This window comes from Gracilinanus agilis, chromosome 2, assembly GCF_016433145.1.
Source record: "Gracilinanus agilis isolate LMUSP501 chromosome 2, AgileGrace, whole genome shotgun sequence".
Lineage (NCBI taxonomy): Eukaryota > Metazoa > Chordata > Mammalia > Didelphimorphia > Didelphidae > Gracilinanus > Gracilinanus agilis.
In genome coordinates, this window is record NC_058131.1 from 347,718,977 (window position 1) to 347,737,859 (window position 18,883).

The following is an 18,883-nucleotide window of genomic DNA, read 5'->3' on the forward strand; positions in this document are numbered from 1 at the left end:
GTAACTAAACATCTTGAAAACTTTGTTTACAATTGGGTGTCTCCAGTTTCTTTTCCCTCATTCTCTTCTTAACCCCTTACAGTCCAGGTCCTGACTTGATCATTCCACTGAAACTGCTCTCTTCAAAGTTATTAATGATATCTTAGTTGCCAAATCCAATAGCCTCTTATTGATCATCATTCTCCTGGATGTCTCTGTAGCCTTTGACACTGCTGATCCCTTTCTTCTTGATATTTTCTTCTTACTAGGTTCTTGGGACACCAGTATCTCCTGGTCCTTCTACCTATCTGACAGCTCCTTCTCTGTCTCTCTCACTGAAGCCTTTTCCAGGTATCCTTCAGGGTTTGGTTCATCTTCTCCCTTTATACTATTCCACTTGATGATCCCATCAGCTTCCTTGTATTTAATTACTGTCTCGATGAATGATGATGATTCTCAAATTTATCTATCCTGCCCCAAACAGTGCTGATCTCTAATCTCACATCTCCAACTGCTTTCTCTCTTACTGTAGAGGGCAATACCACCTTCCCAGCCTCTCAGGCTTGCAAGCTAAGTTATCCTGGATTCCTCACTATCTTTCACTTTCTTCCTACCCCACCCACTTGCCCAATCAGTTGCCAAAGCCTGTCAATTTCACCTTTGCAACATCTCTGGTATAAACCCCTCTTCTCTTTCTGACCCTACCATCACTCTAGTGCAGGCCCTCATCATCTAATAACTGGATTATTGCAATAGCAGTGGTTCTGCCAGCCTCAAGTTTCTCCTTACTCCAATCCTCCATTCAGCCACTAAAGCGATTTCCCTAAAGTGGCCCCTCAATAAACTCTAGTAAGTTCATGTTGCCTCTAGAATTTAAAAAAAAATTGTCATTAAAAGCCCTTGATAACCTAATTCTTTCCTTCCTTCCCAGTCTTCTTATAACTTACTCCCTACCATGTACTCTTCAGCCCATTGACACTGGCCTCCTAGCTGTTTCATGAACAAGACCCTCCATCTTTTGAAGTTCTTGGGCATTTTCTCTAGTTGTCCCTCTTCCTTTCCAAATGATCTCCCTGGCTTCAAGTCCCGAATAAAATCTCACTTCTATAGAAAGGCTTCCCCAACTCCTCTTAATTCTTTTTTTAAAAATTTAAATATTTTATTTTTTTTTAGAAAAATTTTCCATGGTTACATGATTCATGTTTTTACTTTTCCCTTCACCCCCTCCCCCCATATCCAATGCACATTTCCACTGGTTTTAACATGTGTCATCAATCTAGACTTATACATATAATTGATAGTTGCATTGGTGTGGTCCTTTCAAGTCTACATCATGTCTGCATCAACCCATGTGTTCAAGCAGTTGTTTTTCTTCTGTATTTCCACTTCAGGACTCCTCTTAATTCTGATGACTTCCTCTCTGTTAATTATTTCCTATTTATCTTGTATCTAGCCTACTTTGTATGTATTTGTTTGCATATAGTCTCCATTAGATTGTAAGTTCTTTGTAGGCAGACTGTCTTTTTCCCCTTTTTTTTGTATCCCAGTGCTTAGCATAATGCCTGACTCATAGTAGGCACTTAATGTTTACTGACTGACTGATTGATTGCCTTGCTCCAAGTCTACCTCGCTTTGCCACCTAGATGCTTGTTAGATAGAAAAAACTTTCTAATAATTAGAGGAGTTATTTAGAAGTGGAGTGCGCTGTGTCAGGGAGTCAGTGGACTCTCATCCCTGAAAATCTTCCAGCAGAGGATAGATGACTACTTGTTAGGAGATTTGTAGAGATGACTCCTGTTTACGTACAAGTTTAACTAGATGATCTTTGGTGTCTAGGGCTGTGACTAGAGTTTATAGCATCACAGGATTACAAATTATAAAGCCAATAGCTTTAAAGCCATAGCAGGAAATTAATCCAATCCCCTCATTTTACAAATGAGAAAATTGAGACCAAGAGAAGTTAAATGACTGTCTCAGACTTATCCAGGTAGTAAGTTTCAGAAATAGGAATTTGAATAGTCTTCTGACTCTAAAGCCAAATACTCTTTTTAAATATTTATTTATTTATTAAAAAAATTTGGGGGGGGCCATGTCTACATGATTCATTTTCTTTTCCCCCCCCTTCTTCCCTCCCCCTCTCCTAGAGCCAACAAGCAAGTCCACTGGGTTTCACAAATGTTATCACTTGATACCTATTTCCATACTATTAGTTTTGGCTATAGAGCAGTCTTTTAATGCCAAAACTCCAAATCATATAAACATATACATGTGATAAGTGATGTCATATGTTTTTCTTTTGTATTTCTACTCACATAGTTCATTCAGTGTGGATAGCATTCTTTCTCATAAATCCTTCAAGAATGTCCTGGATTATTGCATTGCTACTGGTAGTAAGGTCCATTACATTGGATGGTTCCACAATGTTTCACTTTCTGTGTACACTGTTCTCTTCATTTCACTCTGCATCAGTTCATTGTGGTTCCCCCAGTTCATATAGAAATCCTCCAGATCACCATTCCTTACAGCACAATAGTATTCCATCATTATCATATATCAAAGTTTGTTCAGCTATTCCCCAATTGAGGGATACTCCCTCATTTTCCAATTTTTTGCCAAGCCAAATATTCTTAAAATATATATCTTATTTGTAGGTTTGCATTCTTTCAGTCCTCTCACTCTCCACACTGAGATGGTAAGAAAAACAAAACCAGTTGTAAACATGTATAGTCAAGCAAAACAAATTTCAACATTGGCCATGGCCCTTCTCCCCTCCAAAAAAGTCTTAATCTACACTCTGAGCCTATCAGTTCCCTATCTAGAAGCAGGCTAGTATGTTTCATTATAAGTTCTCTGGAACTATAGTTGGTTATCATATTAATTAGTTCTTAATTCTTTCAAAGTTGTTTGTCTTTGCAATTTTGTTGTTATTGTATATAATTGCTTTCCTGGTTCTGGTTACTTCACTATATTCCAAGTCTTCTGAGGTTCCTCTGAAATCATCATATCTAGCAACATAATAGTATTCCATCACATTCATATAGCATAATGTTCATCCATTCTTCAATTGATAGGCACCTTCTCAGTTTCCAATTTTCTGTTACCATGAAAAGAGCTGCTATAAATAATATTGTATATATATATATCCTTTTCTTTTGATCTTTGATTTTGAGGCCTTTGGGTCTTTGACCTCTTAGGTATATAGATCTAAATCTGTGTTGCTGGGTGAGATTCAGAGACAGAGACAGAAAGACAGAGAGAGAGAGATAGGGAGAGAAAGAGAGAAAGAGGGAAAGAGAGAGGGAGAGAGAGAGAGGAAGGGAGGGAGGGAGGGAAGAAGGGAGGGAGGGAAAGAGAGAGGAAGAGAGAGAGAAAAAGAGAGAAGGAAGAAGGGAGGGAGGGAGAAAGAGAGGAAAAGGAAGGGAGAGAGAGGGGTGGAGGAGGGGAAAGGGAGAGACAGCGAGACAGCGAGACAGCGAGACAGAGACAGAGACAAAGATAGAGGAAAAGAGAGGGCGAGAGCGCTCCAGTGGCTCTCCGCCTTATAGCGGGACTACATTTCCCAGAATCCTCCGCGACGGCAACGCAGCTTGTGCTTCGGCCCTGGGCCAGCTGGGGTCGCTGCGGCGGCCCCTCCGCCGCTCCGTACAAATCGCCACTAGCCCCGGAGGCCGCTTCCTGTTTGTCCGAGGAGGAGCCATGGCGGCGGCGGCTGTTCCCGGGGCCGGCCGAGAGCGGCGGGCGGCGGCCTGGGGCTGGGGAGGCCGGCCGTGCTCCGGGAACATCTTGGATCAACTCCGGCAGGGCCAGGTGACGGGCCAGGGCCTGGCCCGGGGCGCGCAGGTAGAGCGGACAGGCCTGAAGGGGCGGGGCCTAGGTTGCGGGCCCAGGGTAGTCTGTGTGTCTGTCCGTCAGTCAGTCAGTCAGCCGGCTCTAGGGTCGGGACTGCGGCCGCGGCGGGGCCTTGGACGGGCCTCTCGGGATGTCAGCATCGGCGCGTGACTGTCTGCTTGCCTGGCTGGGGAGGGGCGGGCCGGTCCGTCACGGCTGGGGCCAGGGCCTCCCCAAGGGTCCGCCGGTCACTCGGTCAGTCCGCGCAGCTCAGGGACCCTCCCCCGCCTAGTCAAGGCAGCGGAGGGCAGGCCCAATCTTCCTGCACATCGTTTTCTGTCAACTTGAGGCAGGATTAGTTTGGGGGCCCAGGCCCAGGCCCAACCCCAACCCCAACCCCGAGAGATGGCGGGGAAGGCGACCTGTCTGCCTTGGCCTAGAGCCTACTCAACATCTGGATGGTAGAGGTGGATGGATCGTTAGTGAAACTGATAATTTCAGAGAGAATTGGGAAAGTGACCCCAGAGGGATCACACCCTCTTTTGATCCCACATCCTAGTAGTGATGCAGGACAGTCAGTAAACTTACCAGGCACTTACTATGTGCCAGGCACTGTGCTAAGCCCTGGGGATACAAAAAGAGGCAAAAGACAGTCTCTGCCCTCAAGGATCTTACAATCTAATGGGAAGACAACAAGCAAATAAATATGTGCACACAAGTACACACATACAGATTGGGAATAAGGAAGATGGGGAAAGACATCCTGTAAAAGATGAGATTTTAATTGGGACTTAAAGCCAGGAGGGGAGGATGAGGAGGGAGAGCATTTCAGTTATGGGGATACCCCCCCAAAAATGGCCAAAACCAACAGGTGGAGGATCTTGCTCTTGGAACAGCCAGGTAACCATTGTCACTGGATAGAAGAGGTAGGGGGAGTGTTAAGGTTTAGAACACTGTAGCAAGTGTGTGTGTCCTTCATTATAGTGGTGGGAGTGCATTAGAGAGGAGAGAATGGGGTATATACCAGAAATGTTAAAAAGGTGATATCACTATACCTTGGCAACAGATTTGATATGGGGAATAAGAGATAATAAGAAATCCAGGATGACTACTAGGTTGCTAGTCTGAGGGGCTGGGAGGATGGTGATGCCCTAGAAATTAATAGGAGAGTTATGGGAGGAGAGTTTAGGGAGAAAGATAATGGATTTCATTTTGAACATGGTGAGTTCAAGATTTCTTTTGGGTACCAAGTTTGAGATGTCTGAAAGGCAGTTGAAGATGCAAGATTGGTGGTCAGCAGAAAGACTAGGGAAGAAAAGGTTGATTTGATAATTATCAGTAAAGAGCTGGCAATTAAATCCCATGGGTGATCATCATCAGCTGTAGTACAGGCTGAAGTTTGAAAAAGAGTAGCACTGAAGGAAGGGTCTTTAGACAACTTCTTAAAGCACAAACTATATGTTGTGTGCTGTGTTGGGCACTAGGAGAAGATAAATAAGAAACAATCTTTCCTTTGAGGACTCTATCTTGTAAAGGGGTTAAGATGCAAATATGGATGTCTAATGTGTGGATAAATGGACAAGAGGTGCAATGTTCTATGTGAAATCTGAATGAATCATACTATGGTGAAAAGGATGCTGTATTGATTCTTGGTTTAGTAAAATTCTCAGGGTCTCAATTTCCCCATCTATAAAATGAAGGGTTTGGATGTAGTAATCCTTAAATTCCTTCCCAGTACTATCATTCTGTAATCATTACTTGCTACACTGGAGGCTGTAGTGAGGAAAACACTTTGTAATTCTTCAAATACTATATAATTTTGAGTTAGTTATTGTTATCATTATTGGCCTGGTGAGATTGCCTACACTAATCTTCAATCTTTCCTTATCTACCGTTGCTTCCTTGCTGCCTACAGACACTTCCATATTTCAAAACTCCATCCTCAAAAAAATCCTCACTTGTTCTGTGGTCCATCTCTTCTAGCTATCCTCTCCTATCTCTTCTTTCTGTTGTGGCTAAACTCCTTAAGAAGAACATCTCCATTCAGTTCTTTATTTCCTTTTCTCTTTTTTCTTAACTCTCTGGTTTTTGACCACATCATTCAACTATAATTGCCCTTTCCAAAGCTACCAGTGATTTTTTAATTGTTAAATCTAAAAGCCTTTTCCAATCCTCATCTTCTTGACCTTTCTGCTCCCTTTAACTCTGTCAATCATTCTCCTCTCTAGGTTTTCATGACACTACTCTCTCATCTGGTTCTCCACATGCTATTCTTACTCCTCCTTACTTTCCTTTGCTTGATCTTGGTCTCAATTGCACCCACTAACTGAGGAGGCCCCAAAGCTCTGTCCTTTGCCTTCAGCTCCTTCTTTACTATATTTCACTTGGTGATCTCATCAGCTCTTCTGAATTCCAGATTCCCAGATCTATTTATTTAGTCTAAACCTATCTTCTGATCTTCAAGTCTTACATCCCTAATTAGCAATTGAAATCTCTAACTGGATGTACCATAGACACCTTACACTTAACATGTCCAAAATTGAATTTGTTATTCTTCCCCTCAAATCTTATTCTAACTGCCTAACTTCCCTATTAAAAGACACCACCATCTCCCTAGTCATTTAGGCTGGCAACCTAGGTGAATCTTCAATTCCTTGCTCACCTTTCTCTCCCATTCCATTTTTTGCCAAGCCCTATCCATTCTGCCTTCTCAAGATCTCTATATATATACTCCCTTCTCCCCTCTGACACTGTCACTACCCTCTTAAGAATTCTCATCATTTCATACATTAGCCTTCAGGGCTGATTAATTAGTCCTTACTTCAAGAATCTCCCCACTCCAGTCTAAGAATAGCAAATAAACTAATCTTTGTAGAGCATAGGAACAAACATGTCATTCCCACTACTCCATAAACTCTAGTGGCTCCCAATTGTTTCCAGGATCAAATAAAAAAAATCTTGTTTGGCTTTTAAGGCCTTTTACTTGACGCCTTCTACCTTTCCAGTTTTTTTGCCCTTTACTCTCCTCTACATACTCTGTGATTCATTGACTTTGGCTTCCTTGCTGCTTGACTGACAGGATACTCACTGGACTCCAGAGATTTCCCTGTCTGTCCCATGTACTTGGAATTCTGTCTCTTCTCTCTGCCTCCTGTCTTCCTTCCAGTCATAGGTAAAATACTCACCTTTTAAGAGGCTTTTCCTGGTCCACATTAATGCTGGTGTCTTTCCCTTGTGATTGTCTCCAGTTTATCCTTTGTATACATCTTGTTTTTACAGTTGTTTGTATGTTGTCTTCCCCACTAGATTGTGAACACTTTGAGGGCAGGGGAAATTTTTGCTTTTCTTTGTATTTCCAGCACATTCTGGATATGGTGCCTGGCACATAGTAGACTCTTGACAAATACTTGTTGACTTGATTTGATCAATACTTGATAAGGATTCATGGATGAAATAGTAATTGAATTATTCTTTGGAAAAGGAATAGGAATTTAACAGGCAGAGAATGGCATAGGTATGGGAAACTGATGAACATGGATTTGAAGTCATGCTTGTTACAGGTTCAAGTGTTTGTGAGTAGTTTGGAGAGAAAGAAGACTGTTGAAAGGGAAGTACTATGAGAGAAATCTGGAAGGATATTTTGGTGTTAGATTGTGGAGAGCTAAAGCAGTAGGGAGATATTGAAGGGTTTTGAGCAGATGTGATCTGCCTCAATTGATACATAAAGACATTTAGTTCTGTGTTGTGCACAGTGATTGGCCATGGGATTGCTTCCTGTGGTCTTCTCTTTATGTCTCATCCGACTTAAAATTCCTTATACCTTTGCTTGTCTCTCTGACCTTCTATTCTGAACTTGTTTCATTTTATAATTGATTTACTTAAGTAAATAATTATTGTGTTCCTGCACTGGCCCTTTTTGGCTACTCAGTTATCCTAGTTCTGGACCCAATCATCTCTCACATAGATTATTATAATAGTCTCCTAATTGTTTTCTACCACCGTCTTCTAACTTCTCTAACCATTTTCTACAGTTCTGCCAAATGGATTATCCTAAAGCATTGATCCACTGGTGTCACTCTTCTGCTTTAGTGGTATCTTAATGCCTAAAGATTAAAATTCAAACTTCTCATTGTCATTAAAACCTATCATCATCTGATTCCAACTCATCTTTTTAGGCCCCTTTTGGCTACTCAGACAGTTATCCTAGTTGTGACATTGCTTTCCCTATCAAGGTCTTGTACTTCAGCCAAACATCCTTTAAATGTCAGGTAGAGGAATTAGAACTTTATTCTGTAGGGAATCATTGAAAAAAAAATTTTTTATAAGCAGAACCATGATAGATCTATTTATTAGGAGAATAACCACTGTTATGTGAAGGACAGATTAGAGGGGAAGAGATTGAAGGAGTTCAATTATGAGGCTATTAAAATAGTATAGTTGTGAAATAAGAGCCTAAGCTAGTGTTTTGGTGGTAGGAATGGATCATAAGGGAAGAAGCTTTGACCCATAAGAAGAGGAAAATAAAAATGTGTAGAATTTTGTGACCAATTGGATATTCTGAGGAAAAAAAAGACCAATCAAGGCTCCATGGTTTTGGAATTTGATGATTGGGAGAATTCTGTAATTGGTACTATGTTCAGAAATAGGGAAGTTAGGAGGGAAACCAGTTTGGGGGAGTAACAGGCACATATTTTAGTTTTAGACACTAATGGCCCTAGTTAATTTTATTCCTGTTAGATTTTTAAGTTAAGAATTACAGGTCAGATAGTAAAAGAGAAAAGCTATCCTTTGGTTTTTATATTTTTCAAAGTAGAAGATAGCATTTATTTATTTATTTATTTGTTTATTTTAAAATTTTTATTAGAAGATAGCCTTTAGGAGAAAGTATCTGAAACTTCCACATAAACTGGTCATTGGCTTATTCAGCAAGCTAGTCTGAACTAGCTTGCTTAAAGTTCTGTCTACTTTTCTAAGTGGATAAATAGAATAGTAAAGGACCTCAGTTTCCTGGCTCTATGAAATGGCATAAGTACAACCTGGGTATGCAGTGTTGCACTTTCAGTTTGAATTTGGTTTCTTTATCTCTTTTTTTTTTTTTTAAACCCTTAACTTCTATGTATTGACTCCTAGGTGGAAGAGTAGTAAGGGTGGGCAATGGAGGTCAAGTGACTTGCCCAGGGTCACACAGCTGGGAAATGTCTGAGGCCGGCTTTGAACCTAGGACCTCCCGTCTCTAGGCCTGACTCTCAATCCACTGAGCTACCCAGATGCCCCCTTTCTTTACCTCTTAAATGAGGATAATTTTTGTACTAACTTACCTCACAGGGCTAATGTGAGGATAGAGTGGTATAATGTTTGTAAAGTGCTTTGTAAATGAAATCAGTATGTAAATGTAAAATAATCTTATCTTATCATTTACCACTCAAAGCTTAGCTCAAGTATTACTTTCTTCATGAGTTATTCTCAGTTCTCTTCTGCCCACAATGATCTGTCTCCTTTGCATACCTATGGGCCTTATTATCTATATCATTCATTTTGGCACTAAATCATATATTTATTGCTTTATGTTGTTATTTAAATAGTTCACAAGTTTATACCTTATACCTTAGAGACAGCTGTGGCCCAGTGCATAGAGTGCTGGGCCTCAAATCAGGAAGGTTCAAGTTCAAATTGGATCTCAAATACTTATTAGTTGTGTGACTCTGGCAAAGTCACTTCACCTTTGTTTGCCTGGGTTTCCTTAAGTGTAAGACTGGCATAATAACAGCACCTACTTTGTAGCGGGGTCCTAAGGATCAAATAAGATAATATTTGTAAAAATTGTTTAGCTCAGTATCTGGTACATAATAGACTGTATTAAATGCTTATTTCTTTCCCTTTCCCTTCTTCCTTTCCTTATTTCTCTAACTAGATTATAAATTACTTAAGTACAGGAACTGCCTTCTTTATCCTTTTCTTCTAGCATGTAGCACAATGCTTCCTAGTAAGCACCAAATGAATGAATGAAGCAGAGTAATTTTAGGATTAGAGATCCAGGACTGGCTTTCAGAATAGGGTGCCAGGACTTCTACTTAGGAGCAAGTCAGAGTCCTCAGCTGCCAAAAAATGAGCCTCATTTGAGATATGTCTGCTTCCAAAAATAAACTCTTTGAAACAGGAAGAGACTTTGTCCCCTTTTTCATCCTTTTATTACCTATGCCCAGTACACAGTAAACACTTAATGTGTTTGAATTGAATCATAATCTCATCAGTCCCACCCACTTTGACCTTTTGTGGCTATCAGTTTATCCCTGATAATGAGAATTTGCAACTGTTTCTACCTCTTTCCTTCCCCAAAATGATAAGATCAGAAATACAATTATTTGTTCATTCCATTGGTCTGTGTTAACTAGTATTTTCTTTGAATAAAGGATCATAGGATATTAGTTAGAAGATGCTCTAAGAAGTCATGTGATCTATTCCCATCCTATTCCTGACTGATTTATAAGAAAGTATGGTTGTGACTTCAGCCTTAAGATAAGCATTGTAACCAATTTCCAAAAACCTTTCTGTATCTATTATGGGTATATGTTCATATCTACATTTTCTTGAACATATGTTATATGAGGGTAGTGAGTTCCATATGTTTATTACTATTGTATAAAATTGAATGATTTTCATGTACAATATAACTATTCGTTTTTGGTTTTAAAGTGGGCCTCTTGTTCTGGCAAATCTGTATTCATCCTATATATATATATATTTTAATCTTATTAATTTTAGTTATATCTCCTTCTAGCTTTTATTTCTCCTGCCTAAAGAGGTCTTAATTTTCTTAGTTTATTCTTATATGAAAATTCCTCCATCCTATTCATGCCCTTTTGGGGAGAGCAACAATTAGATAGACCATAATTTTGTACAGAGAAACCCCTACCAGAAGCTTTCTGTTAATGCTTTTGAGCAATTCCATTTCTGTTTCTTCAGGGGTTTCCATTTATAGTATTGTACATTGTTCTGTGAACCTCTTCATTTTCCATTAGTTGCTAGGGATTTATGATGGTGCTTCACAATACCATCTATAGATTCTGTTGGGTAGGATTATGCTGTGAAGTGGTCCTTCTAAGGACTTCCAATAGCTCCCCTTGCCTACCATGGTCCAAAGGGGAATTTATTAAGTTATTCAGCTACTGTCGCCCATATTTATTTGACTCTGTGCTTCGCAGCTTGAGTACAAAAGGTTATGTAATGTAGTCCTGGTTTTGATGGAAGAGCTGGCAGTCTAGGTGGAAAGGTAAGATGTGTTCAGCAGAGAACCATAATGCAAAGTGGTATATGGGGCAATGAGGTAGTGCAGTAGGTAGAGCAATGATACAAAATAGTGTGTTACAAACAAAATGATATAGGAATTCAAAGAAAAGACCAATTACTGCTGGCCATGGGTTCCATAGGCTATTTCATGGAGGTGGCATATGAGGTAGAAATTGGAAAAAAGGTAGAATTTTGATAGGGAAAGCCAGGGGAGCTTAAAATGTATTCCAGTCAGGAAAGCATGTCATGAACAAGGGTACAAAGCACATCTGGGAAATTAGTCTAAGCTTCCGTGGATAGGACTAGTGGGAAATAGATAGTGGTGAAGCCAAGGAGCTAGGGGATTGTTTACAAGATTAGAGCTAAAAAAGAAGAGACCTTACTGATAATCTAACCCTCACATTTTAGAGATAATGGAACCGTGACTCCAGAGGATTTAAGAAACTGGGATTCAAAACCAGGCCCCTTTTAAGTCCAGTGCTTATATCATGTGGATCTTCTTATTTGGCAAGTGGGCCATAACATGCATAAAAAGAACATTATAAATAGAACATGTAAAGTAAGCCCCTGGGGCAGCTGGATGGCTCGGTGGATTGAGAGCCAGACCTAGAGACAGGAGGTCATAGGTTCAAATCTGGCCTCAGACACTTCCTAGCTGGGTGACCCTGAGAAAGTCACTTAACTCCCTTTATCTAGCTCTTACCACTCTTCTGCCTTGAAACCAATGCACAGTATCAATTCTGAGGTTGAAGGTAAGGGTTTTTTAAAAATTAAAAATTTAAAAAATTAAAGTAAACCCTTTAGTAGTTCCTTTAGTTGGACCTTTTGTTTCCCTGGTGCTAATTAGCATAGCTGCTTGCATTCAGTAAATGTTTGAGTCATATCAGAGTTCATGGAAGGACGATTAATCAATAATCCTATTTATATTTCAGTTATAGATTAATTCTTTTAAGTAAGATATTATGCCTTGACTTAAACTGTCAGTACCTTTTTTTTAAAAAACACTTATCTTTATTTTAGAATTAATAGTAATATTGGTTCCAAGGCAGAAGAGCTGTGAGGACTAGACAGTGGGAGTTAAGTGACTTGCCCAGAATCACACAGCTAAGAAATGTCTGAGGTCTTATTTGAACCCAGAACCTCCTAGCTTCCCCTGACAATATCTTTTAATAAATTAAGATGTATTTGCATTTCTACAAGCTTACTTGACTTTAATAGGTCTTGAATTTTGCATTAGGAACCTATTCTTAAACATGAATTTTATGTATTTATCTGGAATGAATGAAGAGATCTGGGTTTTAATCTTTGTCACCTAATCACTATGTGACCTTGAACTAATGCCTTCCTTTGTTCTGCCCTTGTGTTTCCTCTTTAGTAAAATGGGGGCATGAACTAGAGGATATTTAAAGTCACTTCTAGGCCTGAAATTTTGTCTTATAAAAGTTTTAAGAATAAAATTTGCAAATAGCATTTAGAGTATAAGTAGGGGCAGAACTTTAGTTGATCAACTGTTTCTGTACCAACATTTGCCCAGTTGAAGCCACCCCATTCTCTTACTTTAGCTAGATGATACAGTGGATAGAGTATTGCAGCTAGAGCCAGAAAGACAAACTCAGCCTCAGATATTCATTAGCTATGAAATTCTGGGCAAGTCACTGCTCACTGCCTTGGTTTCCTCAGTTGTAAAATGGGGATAGAAAACTCTTTATCAGGGTTCTGAGGAACAAATGAGAAAATATTTGTAAAGCATCTTAACACAGTGCCTGGCACATAGTAGGTGCTATATAAATGCTAACTATTATTATTTATTTACACAAATGGCAAAAAAAAAGAAATTCTTTGAACTGTTTGTCTTATTCCAGGACTGCCTGAGCAAGGAATGCTTCCCTGCTGTCTTTGCCAGGGGCGTCTGTCTGGAGAGTGAACATTCATATTGCTGTTTCTATTGCAGATCACAGAGGCTTTTCTGAAAGAAAGAGACAAACAAGCCAAATGGAATGGGATCCCTCTGTTACTTCAAAAACTTTATGTGAACAGCCAACCCAACAGCGATTTTTCTAAGTGCCAAAGCATCCTCAAGGTAATTTAGATAGTCTGTTGGAAGAGGTTTCATTCTGATTACATCTTTTTAATCCTGTTTTTATACTTGTGTTTGTAATGCTTCTGATATCTAGGGGGTATGTGATTGTTCATAATACAAATGACATTTTTTTAAAGATTAAAAACATTTTTCCCCATGGTTACATAATTTATATTGTCTTCCTCCCTTCTTCCTTCCCCCCTCCCAGAGTTGACAAGCATTTCCACCGGGTTTATATTATTATATTAAATTATTACTCAAAACCCATTTCCATATTACTCATTTTGGTAATAGAATAATCTTTTAAAACCAAACCTGCAAATCATATACCCATATAAACAAATGATAAGTCATATGTTTCTTCTGCATTTCTACCTCAACAGTTCTTTCTCTAGCTGTGGATAGATAGCGCTCTTTCTCATAAATGTCTCAGAATTGTCCTGGATCATTGCATTGCTATTAGTAGCAAAGTCTATTACATTTGATCATCCCTCAGTGTTTTAGTTATTGTGTATAATGTTCTCCTGGTTCTGCTTATTTCACTCTGCATCAGTTCATGGAGGTTGTGTAAGTGGAAATTTTGTATCCTTTAGACTTCATCTCCCAGAATTCTTAGCTCGCCCCAAACTTCCCTTTTCCTTTCTGTTTACATGCGTCTTTTACATGATTGTATATAAGTTTTGGGTAACACCCTCTTGCTCTCTCTTCCATGTGAGTGGTGAGCGGTCCCTGTGTTCTCTAGCTCTCTAGTTAAATATTAATAAATCTTTATAAATATTATGCTTTGGAGATATTGAATATTAATTTTAAAATCTACAAGGTCTTTCCAGACAAATGACATTTTAAAGATGATAGATGTTTACATAACCTTTTACAGTTTATAAAATAGCAAGGGTATGTGATTTCTTTTGATCCTCAAAACAACCTATAAGGTAAACAGTTTAAGTGTTAACATTCCCATTTTATAGCTTAGAACAGTGATGGTTTGCTCATCACTTCGAATTGCTTAAGGCATTGATGGGCAAACTATGGCCTAGATCTGGCCGGAGGGGAATAGTTTGCCCATCACTGGCTTAGAAAATTGAGCCTCAGATGGGTAAAGTGGTAAAGCCCTGGTACATAGCTAGTAAATGGAGGCTTTGACTGTCAAATCCAAGTCTTCTGGCTCCAGTCTTGGATTCTTTCAGTTATATCAATGTTGAAAAGTCGAGCCTCAGCTCAAACCCTACCAAGTCAATCTCCTTGTTGTAAGGTAGCCCCTAACTTTTTTAAAAAGAGATACAGCTCAGGAAAGTGTTGGAAAGGATGAGGAAGGGGAAGTGGTAGTGGCTCAGGGCTTTGGTTGTATTTGGGAGCACTTGGTTTTAGCAGAGGAAAGAATCTTGTCTTTTGGTCATTTGAGAGGGTGACTCTGACAGAAAGGCAGTGGTTAGTTACAGTGAAAGGAAGAAGAGATAATGGAATTAGTTACCTTTAGAAAATTTTGTGCCAGGTCTGGGATTTTTAATTCATACCATCTATTCCAAAGAGAAAATAGGAGGTACGGTAGATAGAGTGCTAGGCCTGAAGTCATCTTCCTAAGGTCAAATCTGGCCTCAGACACTGACTAGCTGTGTGACCCTGGACAAATCAATTAACCCTGTTTGCCTCAGTTTCCTTATCTGTAAAATGAGCTGGAGAAAGAAATGGCAAACCATTCTAGTATCTTTGCCATGAAAACTCCAAATGGGGTTACAAAGAGTTGGACATGACTAAAACAAATGAACAATAAAATTCCAGCTGAAGATGGACACTCTTCTTATAATTTTATCTTAATGTCCAAACTGAACAGTGCAACTTATATTGAGATTAAACTTTGATATTGCATCATATAATGTTTACGTCTGTAAGAATGTGTTAGGTACTAGATAAACATTATCTACGAGAGGACAAAGAAGGAAGATTTCTGATAGCACTTGTTAGAGATGTGGTAGGATGAATTTTGGAACCAAAGAGTGAGATGGACAAGGTGATCTTTCAAGCTCTTTTCATGACTAAGATTCTGTGATTCTCTAGCCCACCAAAGCACAAAAAAAGACTTGAATAGATTCAATTACAGAGTGTTCCTTAGAGGAATAAAGAACTACCTAAATAGCTGGAGGAATATTCAGTGCTCCTGGCTAGGCCATGCCAATAGAATAAAAATGACAATATTACTAAATTTAATATGTACTTTCAATACTCTACTGACCAAATTACCAAGAGGAATATTTATAGTATTTGACAAAATAATAACAAAGTTAATTGGAAAAACAAGATCTAGAATATCAAGAGAAATGATGAAAAGACCAAAAGATTCCAAAACTCCAGCTAATGGAGCAGCAGTCATCAGTCATTTAGTATTGCTTTAAAATAAATTAATTGATTGGTGGAACAGACTAGACAAAGGAGAATCAGAAACAATGGAACTTAATAACTCAGTGTTTGATAAAGTGGAACACATAAATTACCTAGGAAAAAATTCCTTATTTAATGAAAACTACTGGGAAAATTGGAAAGCCATCTGGCAGAAATTAGGCTTAAACTTAACACTTTACACTATGTTCTATATATAATACATTTAATTGGCTATATAACCTTAATATGAAAGATCATCGTATAAAAAAATTAGAAGAAAATTAGATGATATGCCTCTCACACCAGTGGTAGGAGTTGTCTTCTTAACCAAATAAGAAATTGAGGCAATTAAAAACGATAGAATAGATAACTTTTATTACATGAAATAGAACTGTTTCTGCACAGAACAAATTAATTGCACCTATCATAAGGGAACTTGAGGGGGAAGAAAAATCTTCGTATCAAATTTCCCTGATAAGGTTTTAGTATCCAAGATATTTTATTGTTATTTAGTTGCTTTCTGTCATGTCTGACCCTCTGTGACCCTATTTGGAGTTTTCTTGGCAAAAATATTAGAGTGATTTGCTATTTCTTCTCTAGCTCATTTTATAGATGAAGAAACTAAAGGCAATAGAGTTAAATGACTTACTTACACTCACACAGCTAGTAAGTATCTGAGGTCAGATTTGAACTCAGGAAGATGAATCTTTTTGATTCCAATTCTAGCACTTGATTCACTGTACCACCTAGCTATCCCAGATATATATGTCCAAGTTATATCAATAACTAACAAATATATATGATTAGTAGCCATTCCCCAATAGATATGTAGTAAAAGGATATGAAAAAAACAATTCTCAAAATAACTACATGAACAAAAGAAGGAACACTCCAAATCACTAATAATAAGAGAAACACAAATCAAAACAATCCTGAGATTTTTCTTCACAACCTGCAGATTGGCAAAGGTAATAAAAAAAATGGCAGTAGTCAGTTTTGGAGGGGATGTGGAATGAAAGGCACATTGATATGTTATTGATAAGACCTCTGAAATAGAATAGTCATTTAGGAGAGATTGGAATTATGTTCATAAAATGACTAAAATGTCCATATACTTTGAACCAGAGATTCCATTATTGGGCTTATACTCCAAGGAAGCCATTGATAAGAAGAAATTCCTCATATACTCCAGATTATTTATAGCAGCACTTTTTATAATAGCAGAGAATTAGAAATGATGTAAATATTCATCATTTGGGAAATAGCTAAATAAATTGTGAACATGAAGGTAATGGGAGTATTACTGTGCTAAAAGAAATGATAGGGGAAGCTAAGTGACATGGTGAATAGAGTACCAAGCCTGGAGTCAGGAAGAATCATTTTCCTCAGTTCACATCTGGCCTCAGACACACATAACTATGTGACCCTGGGCAAATCACTTAACCCTGTTTGCCTCAGTTTTCTCATCTGTGAATGAGCTGGAAAAGGAAATGGCAAACCATTCTAATGTCTTTGCCAAGAAAATCCCAAATGGAGTCATAGTCAAATGTACTGAACTGAAAGAAGTAATGTGTGTGATGAATATAGAGAAGCATAGAAAAATCTACATGGACTGATGCAGAGCGAAGTACACAGAGCCTAGATAACAGCTTACATAATAACTACAAAAGCATAAATAGAAAAATCACATGCCAAAAAATCCAAAGTAAATGTAACATAATAATAAAGATCAAGAAGTACTCAAGTACAAATATATGAGAGGACACCTGTCCACAGACATTATAGGTATTAATGTTTTTGGATTTAATATATTAGACTGTTGTGCTGGGGTTTTTTCCTCTTTAAAAAAATGCTATTTGGAATGATTCTCTGACAGGAGGAGGGGGAAAGATTCTGAGAGTTAGTAATTATGATGATATAATTATGATATAGAAGAAAGAAGACATCAATAAAAACTTTTTTTCCTCTTTAAGGAAGCTTTTTCAAGTCAGGGATTGTTTCACTTTTGTCTTTGTATCCTAAGTACTAAGCATAATGCTTTTCTGTTTAAAAAAAGATTCTATGATCCCTTTGCAGAAATCTATACCCTGCTCATCTTTAGTTGAGAATTCAGTTTTGGAGAGAAGAAAAGGCTAGAATAGGCCATTATCCCTTGCAGCTAGTGGCTGATGGCTCAGCTTGAGTTTACTGCTAAGGATGCCCCAAACAGGCACATTCTGCAAAGTAGTCCTTTTACCAGCATCATTTCCAATGACAACGTACATAGTACATGTTAACCTAACCCCATTATCACATTACAAAACCCCACTATAATGTCATTTGCCTCTTACCTGAGATGCAAGTGGGGTAGTTAACAACCATTCAAGCTGGCATTTGAACCCTAGTAATCTTAACTCCTACAGGTGTGAGTTGGCTTGCTGCTTACAAAATTGTTCCTGTGGAAATAACTCTCATGACATCATATTGTCTGAAGTGGGGTGTTCAAGAAACCACTTAATATTAGATGAGATATGCCTGCATTTGAATCTTCCTACTGAGAAATGAGAAGAAGCTTGGTTGAACTGGAAAGGGTATTGGATTTGGAATCAGAGAATCTAGGTGTGAATCTGGGCTTTGTTACTTAACTATATCTATGACCCTGGGCATAACTTCTCTGGGCATCAATTCAAGTAACCCCAGTTACCTAGCTTTTACTGCTCTTCTGCCTTGGAACTAATACTTAGTATTGATTCTAGGATGGAAGGTAAAGGTTTAAAAAAAAAAAAAGAAGGTAAAGGTTTGAAAAAAAACACATTATCATATCATTAGATCTTAACATCAGTCCATTGAGGCAAAAGTAGGCCATCTCTGAGTCTCAGCTTTTTTCATCTGAGATGAAAAAGTGAGTGGAGATATTACTTTTGGTTCTGAAAGAATTAGTTAGGACCAAATGGGATGGTGCATGTGAAGCACCATCTAATGTATGCTGCTATTAGATATAGGGTTTGTGTTACCAATAATGGTCATTCAGAATCAAAAGACTTTTTTTAACTTTCTGTTTCCCACACAGGAAATCTCTCCACTGCTCTCTATGGAAGCTATGGTGTTTGTTACAGAAGAAAGAAAATTTTCCCAAGAATCCACCTTCCCCAACACGTACACTTTTGATTTGTTTGGAGGCGTAGATGTAAGTTTGTTTTGGTTTTCTTGGTGTCAGGAACTATGTTGGACATGAAGATATTTCCAAATTTCATTTGAGAAAAACAATTTTAAGCTTATATCTTTTAAATATGAATAGCTTTAGCTGTAGGTCTTTGGAGCGCATGAATATATAACATTATAGAAGTGACCTTG

At 38.4% G+C, this 18,883-nt stretch overlaps 1 protein-coding gene across 4 annotated transcripts in view; it reads left to right on the forward strand.

The window, feature by feature from the left end:
- The first annotated feature begins 3,666 nt into the window (after positions 1-3,666).
- The window catches only part of LOC123237444 (transient receptor potential cation channel subfamily C member 4 associated protein), a 76,559-nt gene continuing 61,342 nt past the window's right edge, over positions 3,667-18,883 (forward strand). For all 4 annotated transcript variants that reach the window (XM_044664372.1, XM_044664370.1, XM_044664371.1 and 1 more), the window contains exons 1-3: positions 3,667-3,819; positions 13,046-13,174; positions 18,600-18,716. In XM_044664372.1, coding sequence (XP_044520307.1) covers positions 3,676-3,819; positions 13,046-13,174; positions 18,600-18,716 — 390 coding nt within the window. In that variant the 5' untranslated portion in view covers positions 3,667-3,675. The remainder of the gene's footprint in view (positions 3,820-13,045; positions 13,175-18,599; positions 18,717-18,883) is intronic.